Here is a 17772-nt window from a genome sequence, read left to right as displayed (position 1 = left end):
ATCATATGCTCCCTCCACGTGCAAATCCTATTGGACAATATCACTATGGTTTTGTATATATATAAACAAACAAACAGGGAGGAGTGTGATCTTGTCTCCTCTGCTTGGAGGCAGTCAGACTGTGGATCTGGTATGTCAGAAATCAGGTTTCCTTACAGGCTGCGTATCTCCCATTCACTCAGAACTCTGTAGTGGACAGACTAAGCAGAAGTGTCCATGTAGACCATGACTGGGAAATACACAACACAGTTTTGACCAACATCTTTGCACAGTTGGGTACTCTCCTATGGGACCTCTTTGCATCCCAGATTAACAGAAAGCTTCTCATGTTCTGCTCCGGGAGGGCCATCGGCAGCAACTCAGAGTGACACTCTTCTGCTCCCTTGGGTGACCTCCAATACATTTTTCCCCCTATTCCCCTTGTACCACAAGTTCCTCAGAAGATTCGCTGAGACACAGCCACCATCATCCTTCTAGCACCCTGTTGGCCCAGACAGTTCTGATTCATGGATCTCCTAAGGCTGTCCATACATCCACCCGTCAGGATCTGTCCATCTGCAGAACAGGCTCAGGCGCCACAACCCAAGCTCACTCCACCTCATGGCCCAGTGTTTGGATGGGCGTCAGACATGGAACGTTCATGCTCTGCCTTGGTCCAGGAGATCCTTAACCAAAGCAGGAAAGAATCTACCAGAATGTGCTACTGGGCTAAATGGCGCCACTTTGCTGATTGGGCATGCTGCTGTCACCATTCCCTCGCCATGGTGGGCATTCAGATTATCCTCAACTATCTCCTCGCCCTGAAAACATCAGGTTTTAGTCCTTAGCTTGCTGCGTGCACACCTAGCAGCGATTATCGCTTTCCTTCCTCCAGTAGAGTGCTGCTATATCTTCGCACACCTGACAACAGTGCGGTTTATGAAGGGCTTGATCAGAACCTTCTCACCAGTCATCAAACCCACGCCCTTGTGGAACCTTAACCTTGTCCTGTCAGCTCTCACAGGGCTGTCCTTAGAACCTATGGCAACCTGTGCCATGACCCACCTGCCCATGGAAGTGGCATTCTTGATAGCCATCACTTCGGCCAGAAGGGTCAGTGAGCTAGTGGCCATGATGGCAGACCCTCCCTACACAGTATTCCAGGAAGAAGGTCTCCCTCCAGCTACACCCCAAATTCCTCCCCAAGACTGTGTCCGAATTCCATATCAGCCAATCAACTCACTTACCTATATTTTTCCAAAACCTCATGCCTCTCCTGAGGACAAACTATACTCCATAGATGTCAGATGTACCCAGGCATTCTACCTGCAAAGAACCAAGCCCGTTAGAAAGTTTTCGAGACTCTGTCACCATAGTAGAAAGATTAAGGGGCAAGCCATATCCTCACAGAGGATTTCTAAGGAGGGGGATGCATGCTAAAATGCTATAAGATAGCAAAACTTCCCCCTCTCGGGAGTGTTACAGTTCGCTCCACATGACCACAAGCAGCCTCCACAGCATTATCTGACATCCCATTTACAAAGCTGTGACTTGGCAATCTGTCCACACATTTACAGCACACTATGTCCTGACTCGAGACAGCCATGGATGTGGCAGTAGGAAGGACTGTCTTACAAACAGCTCTGCTGCCAGCCTCCTTGCACCCAACTCCACGTTGATTGCTGCTTGCAAGTCACCCACATGTGGAATACACATAGGGAGCTGCACAAGAAAGAAAGGTTACTTACTATAACTGGAGGTTCTTCAAGATGTGTGGTCCCTATCTATATTCCACTACCCGCCCTCCTTCCCCTCTGCTTTGGACTTGGTTACATTGCGGTAACAGGTGGAAATGGAGTGGCATTGACCCGCACCACCCTTTAAACCCTGGGTCAGGAGCACGAGGGGCGATACTGTGCATGTACAGATGAACAGACTCTGCTTGGAAAAACTTCCAGACTCAGGTGCATGTGTGCCTATGTGTGGAATACAGATAGGGACCACACATCTCGAAGAACCTCCCGTTACACTTAGTAACTTCTCTTCTCTGCCCCAGTTTGACCAGGTATAAAATGAATAAAATAATGACTTCACAGAATTGTCCTGAAGTTTCAGTAAAGCTTATGAAGTGCCTTCATATCCTTGGATAAAAGTGCATGTTATTTATTAAGTTTAATAATAGTTAACAGAGAATTTGAATGCCATAGAGAACTAGAGATTCTTATGCTGGAGATACAATCTGTCAATTCAATAACTACATTTTCTGATGTTACTCGGCTGTTTGAAGGCACTGTTAGTAATTTTAAGAACTTATTTCTCCACCAGAAATTGGTCTTGACTAATAATCAGTTGACCACCCTTCCAAGAGGAATTGGTCACCTCATCAATCTGACACATCTTGGGCTAGGAGAGAATCTTCTCACACACCTTCCTGAAGAAATTGGTAAGGTGCTATTTCTGATAAATATAAATATACAGGATGGTTAAGCAATAACCTCCAAATACCTCTGGGAGACACACAATGATAGAAATTTATTGTGTTCATAAACAAAGACCATAAAATTCAAGGAGAAACTTTTATTGTGAGGAGGTATGCACCCCTACTTGAAATTTCTGCCAGCACTACAATATTACATGCGTTCTCTATTTTCATGAGAGAAATGACTTAGCTTTTTCTGATTAACCTGTGTGTGAAGAACTTGTAGCGGGAAACTGACTTGGATTAAGTAGTTCCCTTCTCTATCAAGCTCTTCACACACTGTGCTAAAGATAAATTTATAGGATTGTGTAGTGCCAGTCAGTTTCGACAACTTTCCTTTCCAACCATTTCCCTGTAAGGACTCATTAGGAAAGGAATCAGACTAATCCTATGACTTTTCTTTCTGGCCATGCTGCAGAAGTAAAATTTTATGTGAGGAAAGGGGCTGCAGAGGGAATCTAGGAGAGGCACTTTCCTTCTACAAATCTTTCCATTTGCATATCATCACACTGCTGCTCGCCTTGCTGAGACAAGAGAAGAGGAGAAGGAAATACAGGGAAAGGAGAGGAAAGAGAATAAAAGAGACCTAAACGCCATGAAAACGAGTGAGAAATACAGCGCCACATGGCTAGAGAAGAGGGAAACAGATACTTCAGCAGTGTCAGCACCTCCAGTGAAACACCATCACAGCCAGTGCAAATCTTGCACATGTGTTGGAGTGAGAAGGGCCAAATCTCAGCTAAACCTGGCCCTATGCATTCTAGATCATAAATTAGTTGAGCTCAGGTGCCTTATACTCTAATCTATAGAGTTAAAATAAATGACTATGTTTAAAACACTCTAGTGAGTGGTAGAGACTGGTTATTAAAGTTTTCAAATTTGATTGTCTCATGTAGAATTATCGGATAGCGCTCAGAGTTCTGCTCAACTCTGCCCTTTCTGCTTTGCAGTCTCTCACCCTGGCTCCCCAATCTTCCTCAGATTCTACATGTGGTTCCCCTGCTTGTACTCTGAACCTTTCGCACGCTCTCCCAGTCCACCAGTGGTCCTGAAACCTTTCCTTCCCCAACATGCTCTTTAACCCTCTAACACGCCTGTCACCCTCTCTGCTTCTCCTCTAGGTCTTTGATGTTTCACCAAGAGGTGAGTGTTGTAAGGCAGCAGGAGTATTCAGTAGAGATTTACATATTCTCATTACTGACTCTGCGACTGTGAACTGTTACATGATAGAAAAAATTCTGCTAATTGTAACTACAGTAATACAAATAATAGTAAAACAATTCTAACAATACCTACTTCCAGTTAGCATTGAAACTCTTATTGGTATTTTGCGGTATGTGTCCAAGCACATCATTTTCCACATGCCACTCACTCCCTTAAAGAATTACTCTGTGTAAACCTGTCTTTGCTCAGTTAATGCTCCTGCCAGTGTCCCCAATGCAACATCACTGGGAAGCTTTGACAAACCAATGGTGCAATACTATACTGCCATGAACAAGTGTTGTATTTTTTTTTTTTTTTTTACCATTTTTATTAATCTAAAGTGGAGCTGGTCCTCAGAACAGGAGCAGTGCTTATAGTATTTGTATACGTGATCTGTAGGGACTGCAATGAAAGGATCTATATACAGGGATGTAGTTTGGATTTTGGCCTCCAAGATAGGTAAGCATGGGCAAGAAAGAGAATGTTACTCTGCTCTCTAGCACATCATATTGGTTGATTTGTGTAGAAATCACACTTTGAATGGAAACCTTTCAGTGACCATCACTACAGAGAATTAAGCTGAATGTGACTCTTACTTAGACCCCTGTGGGCAAGGAGGTTGCTATGCTTGAAAATAGAAGTGGACATGGGTTGTTTCCATGGTAGAGAATTTCCAACTGAATTTCCCTTGTGAGTTTAAAAGCTTCTACGTATATGTTATAAGCTTACCATGTGAAACAAAAGGGATATTTTACTTTTATATTTATGAATGTTTTATTTTAACCAGGTACACTGGAGAATCTGGAAGAACTGTATTTGAATGACAATCCCAATCTGCACAGCCTTCCCTTTGAGCTGGCGCTCTGCAGCAAACTGTCAATAATGAGTATTGAGAACTGCCCACTCAGCCACCTTCCACCTCAGATCGTTGCTGGGGGACCCTCCTTCATCATTCAGTTCCTAAAAATGCAGGGACCATATCGTGCCATGGTCTGATGTAAATTGGATTGTCCCATACACTGTACAAAATACAAACTGCATTAATGTTGTCATTATATATAATATAATATACATATAATATTATATTATATATAAAAATATATAAATAATATAAAAAGGCAAATTTAAGACTGCATTATGTGTTTCTGCTAATAGAGGAATCATAGCCATTTAGATTTTTTTTATTCTGTAAAAATGCTTGTCTAAGTTTTCTTTGCTGAATTTGGTGGATGTTTGTCTGAGTAATCTGGAAATGCCAGTTCACTTTAAGCAATTGCCAACAAATTCAAAAGTTGTTAAATTTAAGGGAAAAGAGTAGTTTTTACTTAGATCTACTTTCAGTTAGCAAAAAATGCGCAATCTTTTATGGTGAACTTTTCTTTTCTGTTTTCCTCCCTCTCCTATGTGTCAAAACCTGGTAGGGTCACACATCCTGAAGTTGGTGGGATTTTCTTTAATTTATTTTGAGATTTGAAACAAGCGGTGTTTTTATATTGTTTACAGTCAGAGTAAATCACTGGATTTTGTTTTGTTTTGATTTGCTCTGTTTTAATCAATCTAGAATTTATATGCTTCTGTTGAAGAATTTTTATCAGCTGGTTTGTATACTAAAAATATTTACTCATCAAAACAACTGGTAGGTGGAAAAGATGCAGTCAAAAAAGCTTGAATTCTTGTAAGTCTTGCTTCCCTGAGTTATCAGTTGTGGGCATAACATATCTGAACTGAGCCTTTTGTGGTTGGTCTTTTCTAGCACAAGTAACCTTTTCAGATTGGTCTCAGTGAAGAGCAGTTTTTGTTTTGTGAAGTTACAGATTCATAAGGTCTAACAGTACAGTTGAATGGCAAGGAAATAATATATATTATCTTTTTGTTGTTATAATGTTGGGTCATAAACGACAACAGGCAATTTTAAGGATTCCTCATAGACCTTGTACAATAAATGAATGTCTTACTTTTAAACACTGCAATATATGTAAGTTTTAAGGTTGGTTAACAACGTACTATGGTTTTATATCTTGACTTGCCTTGTACCTCCTTCCATTATGGAACTTCTGTGTCCAAGCACAATAGCTCCACACTGTGCTGTTTTGCTGCTGAACTAAATGCACTTTTCCCCACAGCTGGGGCACTTGCTTCAAAATATTCAGTTCAGTACCACGTCTGTTTTTTTAACCTCATCCTGTCAATTTCAGTATTAAAGAACGTTCTGTTAAAAAGAGGCACCTTTTCATTTGTGCACAGATGCTGATCACTCAGAAGAAACACTGTACGTGGTTCACATGCGATTTTATTTGAATTTGCTTGACTGCTTAGAAAGCTAAAGATGCTGCAGTGAAATAGATGCTATCACTCCACTTGCAAGATCAGTTTAAGATGATCTTTTCTTTAAGAAGATGGAAACTCTAAAGGCAGTTACATTTCAGATGTTGATTAAACTGTCCAATTTATACTCATTATAATGGAATTGCTGCTGGACTATTGTGACTTAGAGATGACTATCTTTTGAATGAAATTAAATCAAATGATGTCAGAAAAAATCTATATCCCGTGCAGAAGTTTGGGGAGTATAATTTTTGGCTTTTAGACATGCTTAATTTTATGTATTGCCTTTGGTCTGGTTTTTTCCAGCATTAACAGTAACTTTGCATTCTGTTTTGTCTGATGTTTTTTTATTAACGAGGAACAGCTTTTAAATGGAAGGCAGGTGGAGATATAAAACCGTAGAGGGCTCAAACGTGCTGTAAAACTATTGTAGATGTCACTGGATTTTACCAAGTAATGTCCGTTCCCCTCCCTTGTTTTTTACATCTACTGTAGCTTTTCAGTTTAGATTTTAGATTATAAAAGAAACTAGTTTATTACAGCTCTGCCTGGAGTTAATCTTTCTCAGCAGTAATATGTTAAAATATGAAGATGCTGAAATGTGTAGCTTTGAAGACTGTAATCTAACTTCTGAATTTACTGCTGAAACCTACTTCTTGCTCCCTCAGTTCACTTGGGAAAACAGTTTCTGATTAATATGATTCCTTAAAACAAAGGTGGCTGCCCCTGTGTCTTAAGCATATCAGTTGTGTTCCCCGTTTGCACCCCTAATCTCCCATTTTTGATGAGACAATTTTGCCCTTTAATTTATGAGATAACTTGTGTCTCGATCTGTTACAATAGAGCAAGATTTTAGGTGTGTAATACAGTAGGAAACTAGCCCAAGAGGAGTCATTTTAGGTGCTTCTTAAAAGTTCCAAGTAATAGTGCATCTAATAGCAGGTTGCCTCCTCCTGAAGCGTTTCCATTGCCACTGCTAGACAGTCAGGTATAGATGCTGTTGGGCTGCATTTATGGAATTAAGATTGTTTAGTATGTAAATATTTTGATCTGTTTTATTCATCTTGTTAAGGTACATGGTTAATGACTGTACAATTGGAGCTGACCCCCTCTTCCAAAAACTTGGTTGGATGAGAAGTTGGCTTACCAAAAATACTTTTTACACTCTTAAAAAAAAAAAAAACCCATCTCCATTACACTTGTAGGAATAAAGTAATGAATTAAAACATAGCTATGTTAAAAACAGGATATTTTTCAATGTATCCTTGTGCTAAAATAGTAGCTTCAAAGCCAAATACTCCTGAGTCCTGTTTGGGAGTTCAATTTTGTACTTTTGAAGTAAATACTTCTTGCAATGTCTAGAGGGAGTGTGAGTAAAACAGCATGAGATATTAAGTTCTGGTGCAAAGAATTAACTCAAAGAATTCAAGAAGTTTCCTTATAAAATGAGTTATTTAATTTTGGTGTTAAATGGGTGAGTATCATTGCTTGGAATAAGCTTTAATGTATAAATGTTATTAGTCCCTCAGCTATTTATCTGACACCTTGATCATTTAAAACAATTCTATAACCTGACATAACTTTTTTTAATTTTCCAGGATGTTGCATTGTGCATCTGTTAACTAAGTACAGTTTTTAGGTTGTCTTTAATGCCAAATGCCATTGAGTGGGGTTTGTATATATGTTTAAGAATTTTGGATCATGCTGATTAAATTAAAAATGAGAAGAAAGAACTCAGTCCTGAAAAATATATGGTATTGAAGCATGAGCAAGATGGACTAATAAGGTTCTAAGGGGTACTTTTTAAGACTAGGATGGTCAAAGCGGTGAGCCAGATTTCTGTTAAAACTTTTGTCCCTTGTAATACTGTTCTGGGTAGTGCTATCTCTGAAATAAATAAGAGATTATAAAAAGTGTGCCAATCTTTAGAAATCTGGGTGCAAATCAAATCATGACCTCTATTGCCTGCCTGTGGAAGTATCAGCACTTGTATTTATAGGACACTCATGAACTATGCCTTTACTAACAAAAGCAAAATACCATGCTACAGAGTATAGTATTATGGTACTCTGATAAGTATAAAACTGATTATAAGGGTTGTCTTTTTAAAAACATTGATTAAATGTAAAGGAAGAATAATTGGCAATATGACTTTTAGTTTTGAAACAAGTTATATTGTGTTTAAAGTGACTAAATAGAAATTTGGCTGCTAATTCTTGGCTTTGAAAATGCTTGGTTTTCATAAATAATAATGTTCCCTCTCTGGCTGCCTCACATTTAATTTCCTAAACAAAAACATCTAGCTGAACACAACCTGTGCAGTTTGGTCATATGGTTGTATACCTGGCCTTTTTTTAACTTGCCCTATGCTATTGGAAACTCTTAAATTCATGTTACTTTATTTTAAAACAACTTAGTGTTGTAGAATATTTGATGCTTCAGTGCCTCTTTTGGTTTTAGGGTTTTTGTGCAGTTTTGTTAGTTGTGTAAGAAATCATGTGTTCAAACTTCTTGAAAGAACAATAAAGTTTGTTCACTTAAGTGGTTTTAAAAAACAGGACGTAGAAACATTGTCCAGCTGGTTAGCACTTGAACCCATTGCAGCACCTGAAAAACAAAAACTTGGAGTACCATCTTTAATCCTGGACGTATGCAGAATACCTTTTTTAATGGAAAAACTTTTATCAGATGTTTCTTCCTTTCCTTGTTTCTCTCTTAAGGATCAATACAAAATCATAACATATCAAGGGAGTGTTACAATATCTTTTGTATTAGTAAGGAATCTGAATGCAGCAGAGTATTTTTGTATAGTCAATATTGCACCTCAATTGTATCTTTAATCGGCATGCCAGAACTTGCTTTTAATTAGACGTACAGTTGGCAGTAATTTGCACAACACACAAACTTAAAAGGCACAGTTAGGACAATTACAAACAAACGATAGTATCTACAAACAGTATCTAACGGTTTTTGTTTTTATTCTCGTGATCAGAAGATTTATGTTTATTATTCTGATGTTTCGGTCTTAAACAGGTCTGCACAGGATTTTTGCTGTGGAAAAATACCAGATCACATTAATTTGTGATCAAAAGCTAAACAAAAGTGTAAACAGTCTACAAAAAAATGTACTTTTAATCTGAATTATTGTAATGTTGATTGTTATGTCTATAATATAAAAGATTGCCTTGCTTTTTTATAAATGTCATTCTGTATCAATGCATTCATTATAAATAGTATATTTGTAAATGAGCTGCCACTGAGTCTTTTGAAAGTTTTCTAGTGTTAAAATCTAACTTAACCTGGATGTAAATCATACTTTCGCAGTGTCACAAATGATTGAGAACTGCATTTTCATTATATACCTCTTCACTCTTTTGAAGATGTTTTTCCAAGTAAAATATGAAGTTTAATGTATACCGATTTCAGGAAACTTATACTTCAAAAATTGCATGACAGTAACTGCTCTAAACATAAAAATGTAAATTGCACACCTTTATAAAGCAAATGTTGGTAAAACTTTTTACTTTCATGTTATTATATTATTATACAGTAAGACTCAAAGAAAACAATATAGGATCATTCTGTTTAGAAGGAAAAAGAAACCGTGACTATAGATTTTAGTGCAAAATGAGTTCCAAATAACCACATACATGAAAATAGATGTGAAACTACAGTTCTTAAGAGACAAGAAATCACCTGGATTTAATATTTGGTTTAATAAAAGAAAACATTTTCAAAGTGCTATTATGTAGCTTTGAAAGTTATCTTGCAAGTATGTGTAGCTCGTATGATACATCTTCAGTGTTTCAAGTAGTAAATATTTACATCATGTTCTGCAAACCAAAAAGAGAGTTCTTAATACTTGTTTGAAATGAGAACATCTTAAGGGTTCAACTTCGATGCATCCCCCGCCGCTCCCCTCCAACCCGTCAGCCCCTATCAAAATGCTAATCATAGTTGAGTATCTTTAAAATAGTGAGCCAGATTCTCAACTAGCATACAGGCATCACTGCTACTTATCACTATAGTATTTGAGCCCTGCTGCACTGAAGTCAATGGCGCTATGCCAATTTACACCAGCTGAGGACCTGGCCAGAGTGTCTGATAATTATAGTATGACATCTTTGACTTGTATGTCAATCTGCATACTATGAGTGATCTAGCAACCTGAGCAGAGAACTAGGAGCCAGGGACTCCTGTGTTCTAAATCCTAGCTCTGATCCTCTTTCCCATGGTCGCCTTTGGCATGTCACTTCACCTCTTAGTGTGTCAATTTCCCCATCTGTAAAATAGGGATAATACACGTATTTCATGAAAATTAATTAGTTAAAGCTCTGAAGATAAATGCCAAGTATTCTATTAGTGGAAAATGATCCCATTACAAAATGATCAATTTGGGGTTAAATCTGTTCTATAGAAACTACTGCAGCAGTTGCTATGCTTTATTGAATTAACCATAATTGCAAGAATTACACTATCTCCTGCAGTTAATTTTGAGACAAATAGAAATTGCCCTCGTTTTAAATGACTTCAACTTATTAAAATAGTTTATTGATTAAAACACAGTGAGAGGAAATATCTATACGAGTCGTAGAAGCACTTTTTCATGCTATTGGAGAGTCCATGGTGCTGGAAGATATGGCTTTAACATTGCTTGACAGGAGAGCTATTAATATTTTAATGGGCCTTTCTTAAGCTTTTAATGTTCAGAATTTTCTGAAACCATTTATAAATCTCCATTGTTGCTGTGTTTTTTCTTCAGTTGCTCTTCCTTTCCTTTTCTGTGGTGGTGATTTGTCACAGGGCATCACTTAGTTTTACATTTTCCTTATTTACTGGATCCCTCTCAGAAAAATTCTGTATTTAAGACATGCCCACTTGAAAACAACCACGACCAAAATTAGTAACGGACTGCTGATAATTGGCATCAGCTAGACTATCCTCAGTAACCACTGAGACTTAACGGAACTCAGAAACAACATCCCCAACCAATCGTGATCTGCTGCTTCTTCCGATTAGTTTTTGGGTAAAGTGAACTGATAAGCATTGGACCAGGTCCTGAATTTCAAGAAACTGCCTTTGGTGGTGTGAAAAATGAATAAAGTTCCAGTTTCTGGCATCCTCCCTCATAAACACTATATCATTGGCCAACAAGTCTGAAGTCTGGATCTCTTAAATTAGTTCCTTTTGGTGATTCCAAATGCTAGGAAGGAATGTGGGGTGAGGATTATCTAGGACTCTGGACTCATACAGGGTTCATTACCCAATCGGGGCCTTAAGTGCCCCAGAGCTAGATATTTAAATGTATTTAGGCACCTAAAAATGTCAATAGGTGCCTAATGGGATTTTGAAAAAAATTGTCTTGTACAAGACAAGGCATGTTGGTGCATAGACAATAAAATAAAAGGGTCAACAGAATGGAAAATTGCACACCAACACCCAAGAGAGAGCTTGGTGAGCATGAGAAATACACCACTGCTACTCTTTGGAACACATCAAGTAGGAAAGAGCAGAACCACTGAATAGTAGTCTCTTCCACTGCACCATAGTCGGGCAGGACATGATCACCAGTATCAAAGATTGCAGATCAAGAAATAAAACCATGGACAGCTGACCATTGTCTGTCACCAGGAGTAGAGAGCATCAATGAAAAAAAAACCAGTCTCCTAACCATAGCTAGACTTATATCTATGGGTCAAGCAAATCAGATGGCACCAAAGCTAATTTACCAGTCATCTTAGTCAACTTCTGCAGGAAGAGAAAATCTTGAGAGCAGGAGGTAATTAGATTGGCAGTGTGATGGTTTGGAGTAAGGGTATAACAATAGTTTGTGAGACCAGCCTGCGTCCTGCACCATGATGTTAATTATCCTCCTAAGCTCCTCTTCTGCTCACCTGGCAGGTTGCCATGAAGCCAGGGTCTGTTGTGATAAATGGGCCTACAAATGTACCTTAATTGTGAGCTCAACTGTGAAAAATGGGTGAAAGTTCATAAAATGTCACAATAACCTATAACAAAAAATGTTGAGGGGAAAAGATGCAAAAAAGTGACAGATTGAATAAGCGCAAACAAAAAGACTAATGATATAATTCAAGGTCACCTCCACCAGCTCCAGTTAAATTCTCACCATCATCTGAGATCTGACACTTTGTCCTCACCTACTTTGTGTGTCCTTTTTCTCTCCCCCTCCGCCCCCATTTCTTCTCCTTTTCTAGCCTCCTTTTGTCTTTGGTTCAATTAGTCTGGCTCAGTTTGCCAAGACTGTATAATTTGCAACACTGCTGTGACTAGAAAGAGGCAGCTAAAAGCAATACTCTCCCGAAGCAGCCTGATGCTGGTACAAGTTTGGCAGGCGTCAGAGTGGCTGATAACCCTGAGTGCTGTGTCTTTGTTTTTTCAGCAGTGAGGTTGCAAGTGAGCATCAACACCAGAGCTAGAAAATGCAGTTTCTATCTTTGCTTTCACCTTTTGTGTGTATTTGGCTTGTTTTGTCATCTAGGAAATGGAATCAGACTTTAACAACCACAGCAACGCTGACAACACCAGTCCATCTCACCCAACTTCTTTTTTTCGCAAAAGAACAGCTATTCCCATCGTTAATAGCATCCAAGAGATGGTAAGGGGAGGGTTCCATCTGAAAACCCTCTCCAGGGAAAGGGAACACGGGGTGATGTTAAAATGAAAGCCTTTCATAATACTTTACATTTCAAATGCTTTAACCCTTCCCTCCCTTTTTTCCTCTGCCTTTAATAAAACACTAAAGGTGTTTTAGGCTGCATTTGCCCTGGTACTAAACAGTCTGAGGTCTTTGTATGCCAAACCCATAACCTTCTTTAAACCTGTTTATTCAACAGTTTCAGGGTCATGTTAATGCCTTTGACTCTTGGGGCCCATGTAAGCCATCAAAATGAATATAAGAGCTCCCCTAGAAGCTGTAGCTCTCAAGTGCTGAGACTTGGCTTCCTGCGTGCGGAGCTGTAGGGCAACCCTCCAAGTGGACTGCCTTGGAGACAAGACCCCATGGTTTTCTGAGTCTGTGGCTCTGGGGTAGCCTGCCAGGTGGGCTGAGGGTCTGTTCCCTTTCATGAAGAATTCTGAAATGCTGGGGTTTCATTCCAAATTGGAATGGAACCAAAAATCAACATATCAAAATCTTCCACAAAATGGAATTACCTGCTCTGCACAGCTCTAGTTGAAAGCTCTTTCCATATGGTTTCTGGTCCTGTTCTTTGCCTCCATTTTCTCCTGCTTCAGATCACAATTCTTCAAGGCCTGTTTTCCCATCCCTTTCCTCTCCATGCAGTGATAATTAGATGGACTGGGAGAGAGAACCAAAAATATGGAACCAACAATCTGTGTCCTGACTGTCCCCGTGTCCTATCCCTCTCCTACTTTTTGCCTCTTTAAATTCTAGACTCCTTGGATTTTCTCCAGTTATATCAGTGGAGGAAGGAAACGTCAGGTGAGGAACGAGATCTGTGTGTTGGAATGGATGGAGAGGTGACAGGAGTGGAGGTACAAGCATCCTGGAATCAATGGAGGGAATTATGGGACTGAGAGCTGTAGAGTAATCATGGATATGGATGAGTTGGAAGTCAGTGCAAGGCTGAATGAAGGACATGGCAATGAGCAATATTAAAGACCACAGCGGGAGGGAACTGGAAAGTTTTGAGCAGAGCGAGAACAAGGCTTGATGAGTTCAGGGCAAGGCCTTGAGTAAAAGAGATGGTTCAGAACTGGAGATTGAATAAGGAAGTTAAGGAAACCCAGTGAAGATGGGATGAGCCATCAACATGGAAGCCAAAGTTAGTGTGCCTGAGGGTAGGGGCTAAATGAGAGAGAAGGTGTGAGCAGAGCAGTCCAGAACCAGGAGGATGGGAGAGAGCAGATGCAATGGGAGGTAGTGGGGTGGGGCAGGAGTTTGACGTGGACTTTGGAGAGGTGCGGAGGCAATGAACGTGAAGGAGAAGGGGAAATGAGATGAGGGAGAAGGAAAGGGGATAAAGCGGGAAATTGGGGAGGACAGTGAGAGCATAGGGCAGCTGGAGTGCAAGCTACTGAAAATAAGGCCTGTTGAAGATGGAGAGGCATGAGGCAGACAGTACCTGGTCCCCACATGCCCTTTGTTTCCCAGGAGAGGGTGGAGCTCTGTCTTCGAGGCAGCTCTGCTGCCACTATGTCAATATAATAGACTTGGGTTTCTCCAAGGCATTTGAGTTAGCCCCATACAACGTTTTGATTACAAACTTGCACTGTGGGGCACTGACAGGTCAGGATTAAAAAGTGGCTCACTGATCTCAAAATGTAGTATTAATGGGGAGATACCAATGAGTGGGGCTGTTTCTAGAGGGCTCTCCCAGGGGTCTGTTTTTGAATTCTATATAATATTTTTATCAGCGGTCTAGATGACCCTATAAAATCTTTGCTGGTAATGTTTGCCGATGACACACAGATGGGTGGGCTAGTAAACAATGAGGAGGGCAGGGTTACTGCCACTGAGTGATCTGAACATCCTGGTTAACGGGAAGGACTTGGGGCTGATCATGGATAATTGCATCAACAGGAGCGCTCAGTAGGATGCTGTGGCAGAAAGGGCGAATGTGATTCTTGGCTGTATAAACAGAGGAATATACTATCAAGTAGAAGTAAGGAAGCAATCTTTCTGTTAACAACATTGATAAGACTGCTACTAGAATACGGTGGCCAGTTCTGGTGTCCACACTTCAAGAAGGATTTGGAAATGCTGGAGAGAGTTGAAAGCAGGGCCACAAAATATTATCCCGGAGCTGGAAAACAAGCCTCATGATGTGCTCAATTTATCGAGAGGTGTTTTGATTGCCGTGTCTAGATTCTTACACACAGAAAAGAGCTCTGATCGTGGGGGGCTTTTCAGTATTTTTGACAAAGGCATCACAAGATCCAATGGCTAGAAGTTCAACTTTGAAATAAGACCGTTTCCTAGCTGTGAGGCTAATTGAACATTAAACAGTTCATTAGGGGAGGTGGAGGACTCATCCTTGTGTGGAGTCTCGAAAACAATGATAGATATCTTTCTAAAGAATATGGCTTAATCCAGCTTCTGGGAGAAATTCTATGGCCTGTGTTTGAGGGTTTTGGCTGGATGATTGGTGTGGTTCCTTCTGGTCTTGGAATCTGTAAATCTATGAACCCCTCCTTTTCATTCCCTTTCTTCACGGGCCATGGGGAGAACAAGATTGCTTGCCTTACCCTCAATAGGCTCATAACTCTTGCAGCTCTGAGTTAAGACACTGACTATAAGCAAATCTCATGCTTCAGGCCTTCAGCCAGTCATCTGCAGGAGTCAGGAGGGAATCCCCCTTCCCCCCCTGCCGATGCACAATTGGCAAGATATATTCTGATGTGGGTTTTGTTTTGTTTTTTCCTTTCTCTGAAGAATCAAAGATTGGCCATAGGTGGAGACAGGACACTAGTCCGGTTCTCTGAGGTGGTACAGAGAATTCTTTTTCTAGACATCTGGCTGGTATACCTTGGCTCACATGCTCAGGGTCAAACTGGTCACTAGATTTGGTGTTAGGAATGAATTTTTCCCCTGGTGAGACTGCCAGGGACCTTGGGTTTGTTTGTTTTTTTGCCTCCTATAGAATGTGGATCGCCGGCCGGGATCATCTGGGCATATCTGACCTATACAATTTCTTGTCACTTCAGGGGCCTTAGACTATGGTAGCACCTCAGTCTCTTTTGTTCTCTGCCTGTGGCAAATAACAATTTACTCTCATGAGGACTCAGCTGCTTTAGTTTAATATGGAGTCAATATAGGGGTATCTGGATGAAATGTAATGGCCTGTGAAATATAGAAGATCAGACTAGATGATCTAATCATACCTTCCAGTCATTATGAAAGCTATGAAATCCAGCTGGAGGTAAGTGGAGGCAGGCAGGACGCAGCGCCTGGTCCTCTTTGTTCTTTGAGCTGTTAATCAGTGTTTCCAGTAGTCAGGACATACCTAACAAAATGCGATATAGATGCAAGCATTTTATACCCATTTAACATCTATTCCAAAGCCACTATGCTTTTTAAATGCACTGTAGTAAATAACAGCTAAGAAGGGTCAGACATTTTATGAGTTTTCCCATGGCTTCCTGTTAATCACATACCATAGTCTCGCCTATTTTCTAGAGCCAGCAGTCTTAACAAACAGCCTGGTGTCCACCCGCCTACTCTTGAGCAGAACAGTTGAGAAACTAGCTCTGAGTCTCCTGCACCACACCTATAGGATGGGTGGCAGTGATGGGCATCATGACAAAAACCTTGCTGGATAGATGAACAGAAGATTTGCTTCTTATTTCATACCTTTGCTGTTAATTCATTGGATACTTGATTATCATACCTTTAAAAATAGCGTGCAACCACGCTGATCTGGACTTTCAGGGATGTCACAGACATTTAGCTAAACAGGAGGGGTTGGATTATCACGGGGCTTTCTGAATAAGTGATTCAGTGTGGGGTAGATAACTAAGGGCATGTCTACACTACAATCTTAAGTCAACCTAGTAATTACTGAGGTGGCTGATGTCCACACTTCTATTGACGGTGCAAATCCTCACCAGGAGAGCTTCCAGCGAATGAAGAGGGGCAGTGTGTGTGTGTGGGGGGGGGAGGCTGAGAGCTCTCAGGGTCTCTCAGCTCCGCACATGCCCCCCTGGGAACCCAGCTGACCCCTGGGCTTCTGCGGCCCGGAGATCTGCACCTGGAGTTTAGTCGACTGCCATGCTCCCGGTGGGGACCCTGTGGGGCAGCCCAAGCCAGGAGCCTGGATGGCAATCCAGTTTGGAGCACAGACCCAGCAGCAGCCCAGCTGAGGAGCCAGGCTTTCTTGTCAGTTTCACTGCTCCACTGCAACCACAGCTGATATAAGGAAGGCAGGGTCTGCATTGACACTGCGTCGCCTCAACTACGCCGACATAAGCCCCACGCCTCCTGGAGGGAGGTGGAGTTATGATGTTGGTGTAGTGGGGCACTTACATCAGTGGAAGCAAGGCTGTAGTGTGTACATAGTTAGGTTGACATAAACTGCCTTATGTTGACCTAACTGTAGTGTAGACCAGGGCCAAGATTTGGGTAAGGAGGAGTTTTAGTTAAATAGCAATTATTTCTATGGTCAGTCTTTTCCTCCTACCACTTAGCAATCAGAACAAACATTAGTTTTAGTACCTTAAATACAGAGCATTTTCCGTTCCTTACAGAGTTCTGAAATAGTTTGATAATTATAATTAATTTTATTGAAGCACATTCCCCATAATCCCACTAAAGTGTTGTCATTTATTAGAAAAATATTAACAAAGCTTATAACCTAGTCAATTCACGCATACATTTCACTCTCCCCTCCCAATCCCTGAGGCTCTTCATTGAAAGACGTAGCTTTTTCTCCAGTAGGATGTTGTTAAATTTTCCACAATTACTTGTTGCTGTCGTCTCACACCGACCTGACTGCAAACCCAGAACAGATTTTGGTGAGGGATTTACTACAATTTTCAGCAGTGAATTTAATTCAATCAGATTTTATTTGCCCAACAAGCTATACTGGTGGTAGGAGCCCTAGCCTAGGATATCTGTCAGGATTATGCACGGAAATCTGCTTAGGCTAGGGTTACATACTTGGCTGGGTTGTTCACTGTGTCGGTCTGTCATTACTGTCCACTCCTGGTCTGGTGGCAGGTTGCTTTGTAGTACAGTAAGTAATGCCTAATTAAAACAGACTTGTTTTGAATAAATTAAAACTCCGACCAGAACCGCCATTCTGTAT

At 40.5% G+C, this 17772-nt stretch overlaps 1 protein-coding gene across 3 annotated transcripts in view; it reads left to right on the top strand.

The window, feature by feature from the left end:
• Positions 1-4706, top strand: part of SHOC2 (SHOC2 leucine rich repeat scaffold protein) — a 102520-nt gene extending 97814 nt beyond the window's left edge. For 2 of the 3 annotated variants that reach the window (XM_084633277.1, XM_084633276.1), the window contains 2 exons: positions 2305-2422; positions 4449-4706. In XM_084633277.1, the coding sequence (XP_084489403.1) occupies positions 2305-2422; positions 4449-4657 (327 nt within the window). In that variant the 3' untranslated portion in view covers positions 4658-4706. Of the gene's footprint in view, positions 1-2304; positions 2423-3579; positions 3953-4448 lie in introns of those variants that run through there. The other variant, XM_084633278.1, reaches the window with a different exon arrangement.
• The last annotated feature ends 13066 nt before the right edge of the window (positions 4707-17772 follow it).

The sequence above is a fragment of the Lepidochelys olivacea genome (genome assembly GCF_965140295.1).
Source record: "Lepidochelys olivacea isolate rLepOli2 genome assembly, chromosome: 7".
Classification (NCBI taxonomy): Eukaryota; Metazoa; Chordata; order Testudines; family Cheloniidae; genus Lepidochelys; species Lepidochelys olivacea.
The sequence above is the reverse complement of the archived record's forward strand: the minus strand, read 5'-3'. Positions and strand labels throughout refer to the sequence as shown.